The 13,534-nt window shown below is 51.9% G+C and overlaps 4 protein-coding genes across 4 annotated transcripts; 3 read left to right on the forward strand and 1 right to left on the reverse strand.

The window, feature by feature from the left end:
• Positions 1-121: 121 nt before the first annotated feature.
• Positions 122-3,533, forward strand: N7468_005280 (ubiquitin-ubiquitin ligase UFD2; the record flags this gene model as incomplete). Its single annotated transcript, XM_058474577.1, has 5 exons — positions 122-151; positions 230-876; positions 934-3,188; positions 3,243-3,392; positions 3,448-3,533. 5 exons carry the CDS (start codon positions 122-124, stop codon positions 3,531-3,533), a joined length of 3,168 nt encoding a protein of 1,055 aa, XP_058330317.1.
• Positions 3,534-3,831: 298 nt separating this feature from the next.
• Positions 3,832-4,947, forward strand: N7468_005281 (3-oxo-5-alpha-steroid 4-dehydrogenase family protein; the record flags this gene model as incomplete). Its single annotated transcript, XM_058474578.1, has 2 exons — positions 3,832-3,945; positions 4,009-4,947. The coding sequence occupies 2 exons, from the start codon at positions 3,832-3,834 to the stop codon at positions 4,945-4,947; spliced, it is 1,053 nt and encodes a 350-aa protein (XP_058330318.1).
• A 1,116-nt stretch (positions 4,948-6,063) lies between these two features.
• N7468_005282 (5-methyltetrahydropteroyltriglutamate--homocysteine S-methyltransferase) lies at positions 6,064-8,436 on the reverse strand (the record flags this gene model as incomplete). Its single annotated transcript, XM_058474579.1, has 2 exons — positions 6,064-8,365; positions 8,426-8,436. The coding sequence occupies 2 exons, from the start codon at positions 8,434-8,436 to the stop codon at positions 6,064-6,066; spliced, it is 2,313 nt and encodes a 770-aa protein (XP_058330319.1).
• A 2,321-nt stretch (positions 8,437-10,757) lies between these two features.
• On the forward strand, positions 10,758-13,318 carry N7468_005283 (uncharacterized protein; the record flags this gene model as incomplete). Its single annotated transcript, XM_058474580.1, has 5 exons — positions 10,758-10,881; positions 11,018-11,642; positions 11,684-12,092; positions 12,144-12,236; positions 12,296-13,318. The coding sequence occupies 5 exons, from the start codon at positions 10,758-10,760 to the stop codon at positions 13,316-13,318; spliced, it is 2,274 nt and encodes a 757-aa protein (XP_058330320.1).
• Positions 13,319-13,534: the final 216 nt, after the last annotated feature.

Consider the following 13,534-nt stretch of genomic DNA (forward strand, 5'->3'; position numbering starts at 1 on the left):
CCTCATTACACCTTGGTCGGTGCCCGCACCTATCCATATCCGCCTCACTCCCGACAACGCGCGGTCGCATTGCTTCTTGCCACCACATATCCTCTCCTCTGACCCGAAGTGACGGTCTAACATGGCAGATTCGCTCTCAGATGCGGACAAGGTATGTGGGACAGCCACCAACCCTTGAGTTATGCCCTTGGTTTTACTTCGCAATTACTGATCCAGTGTCCCGCTTCAGATCCGTAACAAGCGCCTCGCCAAGCTCTCAAACCCAACACCTGCTCCCTCAAACGATGGCCCAAGTGATGCTCCTTCTACCTCTAATATATCGTCGCCATCCCAAACACCGTTGACCCAGCCTCCAAGCGAACTATCGTCTACCCCCTCATCCGCTGCACAGACTCCAACTCAACAAGAGGGGAAGAGGATCAAGATCACACCGGCTACTGTGACCCCAGACGTAGCTCGCTCAAGTGCTCCTTCTACACCAGGTACCCCTCAGCCCGTCAAAACCGAGAGCATCGAAGCTTTTGAAGACCGAACATTGAGCGCGGTGTTCAGATTTACCCTGAAAGAGGACGCACAGCAGGACCATCATGGCAGACGAATCTTTCTCCCAGGCTTGCGGAACGAACTCCAAGACGAGGGCAAAGACCTTCGCATTGAGACAGCTTTGCTCGATCAAGCGCTGTTAGAGGCAGCATCTAAAGCAGAGAATGGAAAACCGCTCGACTACTTATTACCATGCTGGAAACGAATCACAAAGCTTCATAAGAGCTTCCGGAAGGCAAGTGACAGTGATCCTAAATTCAAGGTTCTTTCGGAAGCAAGACGGTTGTGTATGAGCTATTGCATCTTTGGCATTACGATGCCAGAAATGTTCGGGTATGTTGCAACAGGCGATGAGCACATAAGCACGATAAACTAACCGGGAACCGATAGGCTTGACTCTCCTGAACGATCCATTTTGGCACCATATCTGTTGCTTGATCCGGAAGACGACAAGGGCATTGACTTTGAATTCATCAGCGAAGCTGTTCGCCGTTTCGATGAGGATGATAGTGTAAAGCCGGCTTTCATCGCTGCTGTAGAGGAGCTTAGCGCGGAATTGTCTCGGAAGGACATTAACGACGATTATAAGCCGTACTGCACGGCTTTGCGAAATCTGGTTCGCCATGCCACTATCGCCTCGGCCATCGCAGAGTCCTCGATCTTCAATGCTTCACGAGATCCGGCTCAATTTGAGAAGGTCACCCTCCTAGGCCCGTGGTTTCGTCTTTTTCCTCTACAGGCCAATGTTACAATGTCTTATTTCAGCAGTCCCAAGACCCGGGACCAAGCATACATCTTGAATGCCCAACGGTCACTTCGTATGACGCAGCAGATTGTCAATACGGATCTTCTGGACATAATCAACCACATGATTCGCGCTTCCAAGGAAGCTCGAGACCGGGTTTTGGATTGGTTTGCAACTGCCTTGAACATCAATCACAAGCGAAGAGCAATGCAAGTTGATCCGGCGCAAGTTTCCAGTGATGGCTTTATGTTCAATTTGACAACGTGCCTGGACCAGCTATGCGAGCCTTTCATGGATGCTTCCTTCACCAAAATCGACCGCATTGATGCTGAGTACCTCCACCGCGACTCCCGGGTCGATATGCGCGACGAGACTAAGATTAATGCCGACCAGCATGCCGCAGATGCATTCTATTCCAAGAAGGCGGAAGGGACTTCGAACTTCATTACCGAAGTATTCTTCTTGACAGTCGCTGCTCATCACTATGGAAGCGAATCCTTAACCTCGAAACTTGAGCAACTAGAGAAGGATCTGAAGCACATGGAATCTACCATCACAAAATTTGAACTTGAGCGACCCCGCTGGTCTGGGAATCCCATGCAACTCCGAACTTTCGAACAGGCGCTCAAAAAGTACAAGGATAAGTTCGACCTCGGAATGGCATTGAAGTACAGTTTGCAAGGTGTGCTCTTTGATGATACCTGGCAGGCACGATCCATGCTATTCATGCGCTACGTGACCGTCTGGCTTTTGAGACTTGTCTCTGGTGTGAACTTCCCAAAGCAAAAGATCACCCTGCCTCTTCCAGAGCAGCAGCCCGAGGTATTCAAGTGCCTACCCGAGTATTTCCTCGATGACATTGTGAGCAATTTTAAATTCATCATGTGGTGCATGCCACAAATCATCACTGCCACACAAGGTGATGAACTGGTCATGCTTTGCATTGCATTCCTAGAGAGCTCGAGCTATATCAAAAACCCTTACCTCAAGGCCGGTCTTGTTTCAATTCTCTTCCGTGGTACCTGGAACCGCCCAGGAGGCGCCCGGGGTGTTCTCGTGGACTTGCTGAACTCAATGGAATTTGCGAATGACTATCTTCTGCATGCTGTCATGAAGTTCTATATCGAGGCAGAACACACTGGTACTCACTCTCAATTCTTCGATAAATTCAACATTCGCTATGAAATCTTCCAGATCATCAAGTGCATCTGGCCCAATACCCTTTATCGGGAAAAGCTATCCTATCAAGCAAGGCAGAACCTGGACTTCTTCGTCCAGTTTGTCAATCTGCTTCTGAATGATGTGACCTATGTTCTTGACGAATCTTTCGGTGCTTTCAAGACGATCAACAACCTCCAGCAAGAACTTGCGCGGGAGGGCAACTCGATGGACCCCACCACCCGGCAAGAGCGTGAAGAGCACCTCTCATCTGCTCAGCGGAGTGCCAAATCGTACATGCAGCTAACTAATGAAACGGTTGCTATGCTCAAGCTCTTCACTGATGCCTTAGCGGAGTCATTCACAATGCCGGAGATTGTCCAGCGTTTGGCAGACATGCTGGACTACAATCTGGACGCGATGGTTGGCCCCAAGAGCTCTAACCTGCGTGTCGCCAACCTCCAAGAGTATGGATTCAACCCTCGCGCCCTCCTGAGCGAGATCATCGATGTCTATCTGAACCTGATGTCCAAGGACAACTTCATTACCGCCGTTGCTCGTGATGGACGATCTTACAAGCCTGCGAACTTCGAAAAAGCAGCCGAGATCCTGCAAAAATGGTCTTTGAAGTCACCGGAGGAGCTACGCCGCTGGAGCCAGCTACAGAAGAAAGTCCAGACAGCGAAGGAGCTTGATGAGCAAGCAGAGGAGGACCTGGGCGAGATCCCTGACGAGTTCCTGGGTATGTTTACTCACCATTCAGCTATCATCAGACTTGTGATTGACTCTTTGGCAGACCCTCTTATGTACACGCTCATGGAAGACCCAGTCATCCTGCCGTCATCGCGTGTGTCCATCGACCGTGCCACTATTCGCTCGCACCTTCTCAGTGATCCGCATGATCCTTTCAACCGTGTCCCCTTGACTATGGAGAACGTGATCCCAGGTAGGAACGCATGTGACGCTAATGACCACTTCACTAGAGCTGACTGCCTCTTTAGATACCGATCTCAAGAGCAAGATCGAGGCGTTCAAGGCTGAAAGGACCGGTAAAAGGACGGAGGCAATGGATGTGTCGGCTGGCTAGTCGGCCTCGACCTCCCAAGGACTGTAGCTTGTACCATGACCGCCTTCCTACTTAGGGAACAATTACATCAGATCGCTGCATCTTCACCGACCTCGCGTCCAGCCCCAGACAGGTTTGTGCAGCTTGCGCCACGCTGCCAGCATTTAGTTTTGCTTAGTGCTCACTAGTCCCAGAGCATTCGAAGTAGTCCACCCCCCGCGATCCTTGAGTAACCCTAAATAGAAGGTGATCGCATCCCTTGTTCGATCTCCTTCTGCAGCTATTTTCGCACATTTTCCTCCTTACCACTTTGTCAACCATGGGTTCAGCCCTTTCCACTGGCTGGGGCTCTGTACCTTCCATTCGCGACTTCGCTCCTCCGACCCCTGAGGCGTACGCCCTCCTGATCACTGTGTTTCAATATTTCCCTCTGGTAAACAAACACATGCCCCCCACTTTCCCGTTTCCAATGTTTCGAACCTAAACCACTCAACAGGTAACTATCTTCCAATGGCTTCTATCATGGTATCCTGCAGGCAAAACCTCTCTCAAGAGCTCCGTCTTCAATTTACCGGGACGCATTGCATGGTGCGCCATGGAAATTGTCGGCCCGATCAACTTGATATACAACCTGGCCGCCGCATCTCCAAGCTTGACCCAGCTGCCCCTTTCCAACCAAGTTCTGGCAGGGATGTATTGCTGCCACTATCTTAACCGGGCCATCATTTCCCCTTTCTACTCAGCTCCAAGCATGTCACCCATCCATTTCTTCATCATGTCGAGCGCCATCGCGTTCAATTGGTTCAATTCTTCCTGTCTAGCCGGATGGCTGCGCGGGTATCCCACTCCCATCGTCGGCCTCGTCACCGATGGAGCAGCCGCACTATCCCCATCCACCAGCGCTACCTTAGTCGAGGTGCTCTCAGGAATTGGTGCATTCCTCTTCTGCATCGGCATGGCAGGAAACATCTACTCCGAAAAAACGCTGTTCCGCCTCAGAATCGAAGAGGGAGAGCGCCGTGCTGCCAAGAAGTCCGACACGAATGCCGGGCCCACCGGCAACAAGTACAGCAAGGTCTATGTCATCCCGCCTCCCACGGGTGTCTTCCGCTCAATCTTGTATCCGCACTTTGCCTTCGAGTGGCTCGAATGGGCGGGATTTGCTCTCGCAGGAGTCGCTGTCTTTCCCCTTGGGAAGTCGGCCGGGCTTGGTACGCCGCCTCCCCTCAAGCCCGCGCCGTGGCTTTTGCCCGCTGCCTGGGCCTCGGATCGACTTGGCGTGCCGCTTCCGCTGCCGGCGGTTATGTTCGTCGTGAATGCAGTTGCGAATATGTTGCCGCATGCTCGATGGGGGCGTAAGTGGTATGTGGAGAAGTTTGGAGAGAAGGATGTTGCTGGGCGAGGGGCGGTCGTTCCCTGGTGCTCTCTGCTGTGAAGTGGGAAGATTCCACTGGCACGGAAAATGTGAAGGAAGAGTGGTATACAGGGTTTTTCACCAATATTGCCTGTCTGACATCAAGGCCTGGGCTTGATACTCTAGGTGTTCGTTGTCGTATTGGTGGAGGGAAGTGATAATTATCTCAGAGAGCATATTTCCCCTTAAGAACAGATATAGTATCAAACCTATTTGCTTGAAAGAAACTACATTCTTTAAGGTTGGTCCTGACTGCTATCTACAGTTGAACAAACTGGGTGGTGTCTGTAGACTTTTCACCGAAACACCAACCGCCATCAACTTGTCTCTGGTTCTTACTAGTCTACTTGTACTTTTCAAGACCAAACCTCCGTCGTACGGCAAAGACAGGGATTTAGACATCTTCTCCAATGATCTATCCTTCGTGGTTGACACTGATCTTTTCAATATCTACCAGGAGATGACTCGTCTGTTACCCAATTGCCTCCCTGCGATCGGAGAGATATCCGTGGAGCACGGCTATCTCGATTCAGTTTAGTAGTAAAAGTGCTCCATGGCCCCCCGCTGAGTTACGATTAATTCTGAATGGCAGTCCTCGTCATTTTACGCGGCAAAGGGCCCCCCCCGTTTGGTGAGGAGATGTTGCATATGCTACTGGCACCAGTAGGTCCTCCATGACATGTCAAGACATCTACCAATATTCATTTACATCCTACAAGTCAGGCCTCTAGAAAAGAAAGTTCAGTCTTTCCACCAGGAAGGCAGAAATAGAATATATTCACATCTGATTCTACATAATAGACAGCGAAGCTGTCCAAGTAGTTCTCGTCTCCAGGTTCAGTGCCCAGCTTGGACAGCCAGGCAGAGAACGGGATCCGAAAGAATTGTTGAAATAGTCGGCACCGAAACAATGGCACCCATGTTGAAATCGTCAGTCATGTTGAAACTCCGTAAACCCGCTTTTGGTGCCCTCTAATCAGCAGAACCCGTTGAAACCCGTATGTTGAACTTTTGGTATCATCGTCATAACTCATCAAAAAACAAAACTCCCCGTGTTGGAGGCCGCAGGTTGATTGCGGCCCTCCCCAGATTAACACATTATAGGAATAACAAAGGAAAAGGTTGGGGGGGCTAGACTTATTTCTGGTACTGCTGACGGAAGTACTTGGCAGCGTTGACCATGTTGGTGAGAGCACCCTTGACCTCGGGCCAGCCACGGGTCTTGAGGCCACAGTCGGGGTTGATCCAGAGCTGCTCGGGCTTGAGGTGGACCAGCATCTCGTTGATGCGGTCCTTGATCTCCTGCTCGGAGGGCACACGCGGAGAGTGGATGTCGTACACACCGGGGCCAATGTGGGAGTTGTAGGTCTCGTCGACGAAGACCTTGAGGAGCTTAGCGTCAGACTTGCTGTTCTCGATGGAGAGGACATCGGCATCGAGAGCGGCGATGGCGTGGAAGAAGTCCTGGAACTCAGAGTAACAGAAGTGAGAGTGGATCTGGGTGTCATCGCGGACACCTGCAGTGGCGAGACGGAAAGCAGCAACAGCCCACTTCAGGTAGTTGGTGCGCTCCTCACCGGCACGGAGAGGAAGACCCTCACGCAGAGCGGGCTCGTCGACCTGAATGACCTGGACACCAGCAGCCTCGAGGTCAATGACCTCGTCACGGAGGGCGAGAGCGAGCTGCTGAGCCTGGACGGACTGGTGGACGTCGTCACGGGGGAAAGACCAGCGCAAGCAGGTGATAGGACCAGTAAGCATACCCTTCATGGGCTTGTTGGCAATCGAGACGGCGTACTTGGACTCCTTGACGGTCATTGGAGCAGGGCGCTCAATGTCACCGTAGATAATGGGGGGACGGACACAGCGGGAGCCGTAGGACTGGACCCAGGCGTGGGTGGTGAAGCAGTAACCGGAGAGCTGCTCACCGAAGTACTGGACCATGTCGTTACGCTCAGGTTCACCGTGGACGAGCACGTCCAGGCCAAGCTCCTCCTGGATGCGAACGACCTCCTTGATCTCATCCTCGATGAACTTCTCGTACTCGGCGGCAGTGATCTCACCCTTGGTGAACTTGTTACGAGTCTGACGGATCAGAGGAGTCTGGGGGAAGGAACCAATGGTAGTGGTGGGGAAGAGAGGGAGCTTGATGGTCTTGGTCTGCTCAGCGATACGAGTAGCGAAAGGAGACTTGCGGTCGTGCTGCTCAGGGGTGACAGCAGCCTGGCGGGCCTTGACGTTGGGGTTGTTGGTACGGGTGGAGGTAGCACGAGACTCGACGGACTTGGCGTTGGCAGCAAGAGCGTCAGCAACGGCAGCAGGGCCCTCAGTCACGGCCTTGGCAATAATGGTGACTTCGGTGGCCTTCTCGACAGCGAAGCTGAACCACTCACGGACCTCAGGGTCGAGCTTCTTCTCGCTGGCAAGAGTGTGGGGGACGTGGAGAAGAGAGCTGGAGGTGGCAACAATGACACGGTCCTTGCCGAGCTTCTGGATAGCCTTCTCAACCTTCTCAATGGCGGTCTTGAAGTTGGTCTTCCAGATGTTACGGCCGTCGACAACACCAGCAGAAAGGGTCTGGTTGGGGCCCAAGGCACCCAGGACGGTGTCGAGCTGCTCAGGGTTACGGACCAGGTCGACATGGATGGCGTGGAGAGACTGGGTGTTCTTGAGAACATCGATGTTGTGGACAATGTCACCAAAGTAGGTGGCAAGAGTGATGCGGGGAGCCTTGTCACCGAGGGAGCCCAGCTTCTCGTAGGCGGGCTTGAAAGCGGCCTTGGCTTCAGGGGCAAGGTCATAGACGAGGACGGGCTCGTCAATCTGGACATCCTCGGCACCAGCAGCCTTCAGCTGGGTAAGGACATCAACGTAGGCGGGGAGGAGGTTCTCCAGCAGGGAGATGGGCTTCAGATCCTTGCTGGCAGAACGATCGGCCTTTCCGAGAACGAGGAAAGAGACGGGACCGAGGAGGACAGGGCGGGTGACAATGCCAGCCTCCTTGGCCTCCTTGAACTCACGAACGGGCTTGGGGTCAGCCTCGAGCTTGAAGACCTGGTTGTCCACCAGACTAGGCTTGACGTAGTGGTAGTTGGAGTCGAACCACTTGACCATCTCCATGGCGGGGACGTCAACGCCATCCTTCTGGTGACCACGGCCCATGGCGAAGTAGGTGTCAAGGGGGTGGAGGTTCTGGGAAGAGTACCGCTCGGGGGTAGCACCGAAGAGCTGGATGTGGTCCAGGACCTGATCGTAGAAAGCAAAGTCGTTGCTGGGGATGCTGTCGACACCGGCATCCTTCTGGATCTTCCAGTGCTCCAGACGGAGACGCTTGCCCTCAGCGAGCAGGTCATCGCGGGAGATCTTTCCACCCCAGTAAGCTTCAGTGGCCTTCTTCAGGTCACGTAGCTTACCCATACGGGGGAAGCCGAGAATAGCGCTGGAGGAGATGTTAGACTGGTACTAGCATGAATAGCAAGAGGAGCAAAGGAGCACATACGATTGAACCATTCTGTCGGATATGTGAAGAAAAAAGGGGGTGAAAGAGGAATTGAACGGGATCTCAACAAAGGAATAAGATAAAGAACCCGCAGCCTTTGAAGAGAAGAAGAGAAAGAGAAAAGAAAAACAGCGAGATGAAGCGGGAAAAGGGCGAGAAGAAAAATGGAGGGGGAGTTCTAGTCTAAGCCTTTTTGGGATAAGAGGGGCAGAGAGGGACGTGGCACGGATTGGCCCCCTTCCTGTACTGGATGCTGGCGTTACGGGGAAAAGGGCAAATTGGGTGTCTCCAGTCCGTAATTTCATTGTCACAACCCCGTACAGGACCAACTGTTGCGCAGCGACGCCCATACGCGGTGTAAGAGCCCCCACTAATTATTTTGCTTTCGACTCCGCGATCGGCGCAAATCACGCCATTTTGGATGAGGGGCGATAAGCTTCGATAACAAAGTTTTTTTTTACTGTCTACTTGGGGGCTGTCATGACCGTCTGCGTCGGCCGTATGCAATAGAATAGGAATTAAAGATCAGAATCAGCTTATAGTCATCCTCGTCATCCTCGTCATACTCAAGCGAATCAAAGACACAGGGAGAGGACCTGCCCCAATCTTACGCGTGGGAGCTGCAGGCCACGGGGGCCGATTCTTCCTCAGCAACGTTCGGATCCCGACAGGAGCTTATATATGGCCCCGAGCCAATCACCGCTGCTGCAAGCTGCCATGGGAAGCTGAAGATTCAGGAATGTCATCTGGGGCGGGATTATTGGGGTCGGAAGCTCTAGGGCCGTGATCAATCCCCGGTCATCAATGGCGCATGGATTGGAATTCCCTTGTATCTCGAACTCGCCACGGTAAAGCACTAGTTCATTCTGTGGTGGCCCTTCCCAGCCGACCAGCCAAGATCCATAAAGCCGATGGGTCTGCAGGAGCTCGAGCTGTATCCTTCGTGCGGGGCTAAAAGAGAACTCTATGAAATGACCCCTCACCTTCAATGACGGAGATCTCTCATTGCCCTTCCAGTTGGGCCACCGTCATCGATGACTGGATATTTCCCGCTAGGATGAGTTATCCTTTCTCAACTCATTGATCTCGCACGAGTATACAAATCTACCACCTCATGTCACTACTCTAAGTGACTTCCTTATAATCGTCCGAAGCACAAAGGGGACTAACCTGCCTTTACTGTTAGGGCTCATTGTTTGGACCACCGAAAGAATTGGGGCATGGCGGCGTCACGTAGTGAAGCAAATACACTGAAGGGTCTAGAGGAATTTGGAAGCCTTCAGGTCTGCCTTGAGGGCAGACCTGTGGTAACTATAACGATAGCTATACAACCTGCCACGGTCTCCAAGTATCCAATAAGAGCGGTTCATGAGCCTTCCTACTTCGCGTCATTTCGCCCAGGTACTGCCTCATTGCCGCCTTTCCAGTTTGCATCCATCTTCTCACCATATTGCCCAGCCATCACTTTCGGCATTCTCCACCAACACTAGCAAGACCACCGCTAAGAGGGTGAGGCCATATTTAAACCAATGTTCCCCATGATGAAGAATCCGAGGATGATGACAATTGGATATAACATGAACACCCTTGCTGGCGATATCTGGTAACCCGACAAGTGAAATGACTGGGGGGGAGTCAGCGTTGAGTAAGAGAACCTACCTTGTGATCATTTTCTCGTCTTATGTTCTCCCTCGAGGGCACTGACACTCGCTCTCGCCAAGATCACGTATGTGCAGGTTTTGCTTACAGACAACTATCAGTGGGAGTGATCACATCACCTATACCACAGGCATCTTACCCGCCTCCTGTCTTGGATGTTGTTAGCTCCGCATCAGCGACTCTGCTCTGGTGGATTCAATACGGGGAGACCTCCCAAACGCTCAGCGCATCACATCGCATCACAATTGTCACCCTCGTATAACTATATCAAGCAAACACTTAAGGTATTATAGGAGACGCCCATCGCCCAAAACATACGCAGTTTTCCATAATAACATAATCTCGATATGCACAATGCACAGCGACATGTAACTTGATAGGGCACATAATACATGACTCTGTGCCGCATATCATCTGCTCCTACGATAGGACTACCACATAGTATAGAGCAAGCTCATGGATGATACTCGGAGTCATAGGTACGGCGTCTATAGTAAGTCGAACGCGTAAGAAACGAAAGGCACAGCCACGGTGGTAGCAACGCAACCTGGAAAAGACTCCATGATGTTCTAAGGAGAGACCTGGGGGCACCAAGGGCCAGTAGTGCAGCTCATCTCCTTCCCCAGCTGTATAGATCGGGAAGGTGCGCTCCAGCACCTGCTTCTCCACCAACATGGCATCCCATCTCCGAACCCTCCTCCTGTCTCCCTCTCGTCTCTCCTTCAATCTCATTCTAGATGACATTCCTGGTCTGTCCCCGTTGGCGACAGGGGCGCCCCGTGTCACCGGCACCCGTTGTGCGACTATATAATGACTTTCAGTCCCCAGAGCCACAAACAGGCCGGGCCCAACCGCACGGTATGCCCTGCATCAACTAGCCACTTCAGTGTCTTGTTTGTTTTCCAGTGGCAAATTCTAACTAAGATCGGCCAGGGTCTGCAAGCCACTCAAGTTCGCAAATACAAACAGAGAGCTTCTCTCGCAGGCTGCGCCGTCGGTTCTCGAAAGAATCCAAATCCTCCAGGTCGTCCAGTGATCCACGCGAACTCGGGAAAGGTGGTTTTCCTTTCTCATTAAGACCATCCCGATCCGCTCGGACAAATCCTGTCATTGACGTTGCTACACTGGAAGAATATGGAAGCAGTCTCATGAGCGACAGAGTATACGATAGCGATGCGCAGTGTATTACAACTCCACGTCGCCCCGATCTCCTCAGGAAACCTCCCCCACTGGCAGGTCATGGGCTTCGAAGAATGGAATTGAGTGATCTCATTGAGCGAAGCCAAGAGCGGACTTCTGCAGAACGGTGGGCCATGAGTGAAAACTCGGCTGCGCCAGCATCCCAAGAGTCGGCCTTTGGCATGCGCTTTATACCAACACCACCAACCTCACTGAGGGGTATGCCCATATCTTTCCACACCCCTCAGGGCACAAATGAATACCAGGGTCAGCCTTCACAAGCCTCGGAGCGAAGAAGACATCAATTGGCTCTTGACGTGAAACCTAAGTTAATGAGATCTCTTCCGTCTTTATCTTCAACGGCCACAGAGCATGGGCGGTCAACTTCGAATAATTCTCAGGAATTGATCTTCTGAATAGTTCGGATATTCAATCTGTGGTCCCAAGCATGAAGCAAGCTCTGACCAGCCGTCATGGGAATGGTGTTGCATCATCGGGCTCGCTGTCAGTTCCGTCGCCGGGTTTCATGGTCCCCAAGGCCAGGAATCTATCTTCAGGAACAAGATCATTTACAGATCCCGATCTGAATGGTTTCAACGAGCTGAGTATTTCCAAGAGAGAGGCCTCGCCCGCTCAATCATCTGCCCTCATATCGGACCATCCGTCATTAGCTGAAGTGATCCACGAAGTACAACAAGGGTTTCTAATGGCACCCTCTCAAGAACATGTCCAGATTCCCCGTGGGCCAGGGAACTCTATGACATCGATCCCGGCCAATCCTGCTCTAATGGCTGGCTCCCATAACGCATCCTCTTGTTACTCCCGTGGTGTGAGTTTCTCGTCTGATTGTTCACCACAGGATACCAAAACATGCAAACAGACCATTGAGAAGGACGTTCTGTTCAAGCATGACCTTTCTGGGGAATTAGGAGACCAAACACCAATAATAGACATTCCGGACCCAAAACCAGAGGTTTATAGCAGATTTAAGGAACACTGCAATTCTCATGCGTCTCCTCCTTTTTATCAAAGTTAGGTCAAGCCAGTGGCTCAGCTTCGCCACGCAAAGTCAGCGTTGGCTGGATGTCGGGTGGTAGACGCGTTGGCTATGGCTACAGTGCTGTACCAGAAACTGGAAGCAATAACCGGAGTCAAGATGTTTGTTATTATCCGCAGTTTAACAGGCCGGCAGGCTGGAAGGCCGAAATCGAGCTCGTGGACCCGAGCATTCAACAAGAGCCTAGAGAGCCATCGAATTCCCGGACCCCTGTTGAATCGGCGAACAACGTTCCATATAATAAATCAGATGAGGATCCTGCCGTTGACGCCAGATACACACCTTCCCGTCCAAACGAGACAACGACTTTCCCCTCACCAAGCGATTCGTCACAACGCCGAGCAGGCTCTCCTGTGCCGCCATATATGCGACGCTCTCTGGAAAACCGCACCAGCCGAGAGCAAGGAGCCCCAATTATACTGACTGATGAAGCAACGAACGGAGGTCTTCGTGCTCCAGGATTGACCCCGATGTTCCAAGTCGATCATTGCGAAATCCCGCCATCTCACCATCCCAGCCAAGCGAATGGCAAATTTGCTCGCCAATGGGCACGACTCAGTCAATCTGCGAAGGCGAAGTCACGAGCCCAGCGCAGGAATGAGCATCACGGTGGAAGAGCGCAGGATGGGAAACCCTCTGTTGATCGGTTCGACAGACTTGATCCACCCGATGAAGCTGAGCTGGGTTCCATTGACGCAGAACTTACTGCTGAATTCGACAACGAAGCTGAAGACCGAAGCACTGAGCTTCAAGCAAGTGTGTCACGGCCTGGACGTTGGGTGCGCCGGTTTTCGCGACACTGGGAAGGCAGACGCTTTTCACGCTATCAGCAGGAGATATCACAATCATCCTCTGGCAATTCCTATCATGACTGTGATTCAACCAGCCTCAAACGAGCCAATTCCACAAAAAGCAATTCACCAGACGAGAACTGTCTGGATATGCCTGGCTCCTTTGAGGGAAGTCGTTGGGCAAGTCGGTTGAGTAGGTTTTTATGAGCAATGAAGGAGACAACCACTATGCATGAAGAGAGCCCCAGACTTAGCCCAGGTGTAATCCCCTGTGCTCTTATATTGTTTACCAACGGGAATTGTACTATTATTAACAACCACAAGAAGCTGGAGGGAATTATAAATGCAGGTTTTCCGCAGTCAATTTTCATTATGGTCATACAGAAAAGAAAAGACCGAGCGATTAAGCGTATTGATACAGGG

Source organism: Penicillium chermesinum (genome assembly GCF_028974085.1).
Source record: "Penicillium chermesinum strain IBT 19713 chromosome Unknown utg000004l:1.0-3345178.0:1.0-3348027.0, whole genome shotgun sequence".
Taxonomy (NCBI): domain Eukaryota; kingdom Fungi; phylum Ascomycota; class Eurotiomycetes; order Eurotiales; family Aspergillaceae; genus Penicillium; species Penicillium chermesinum.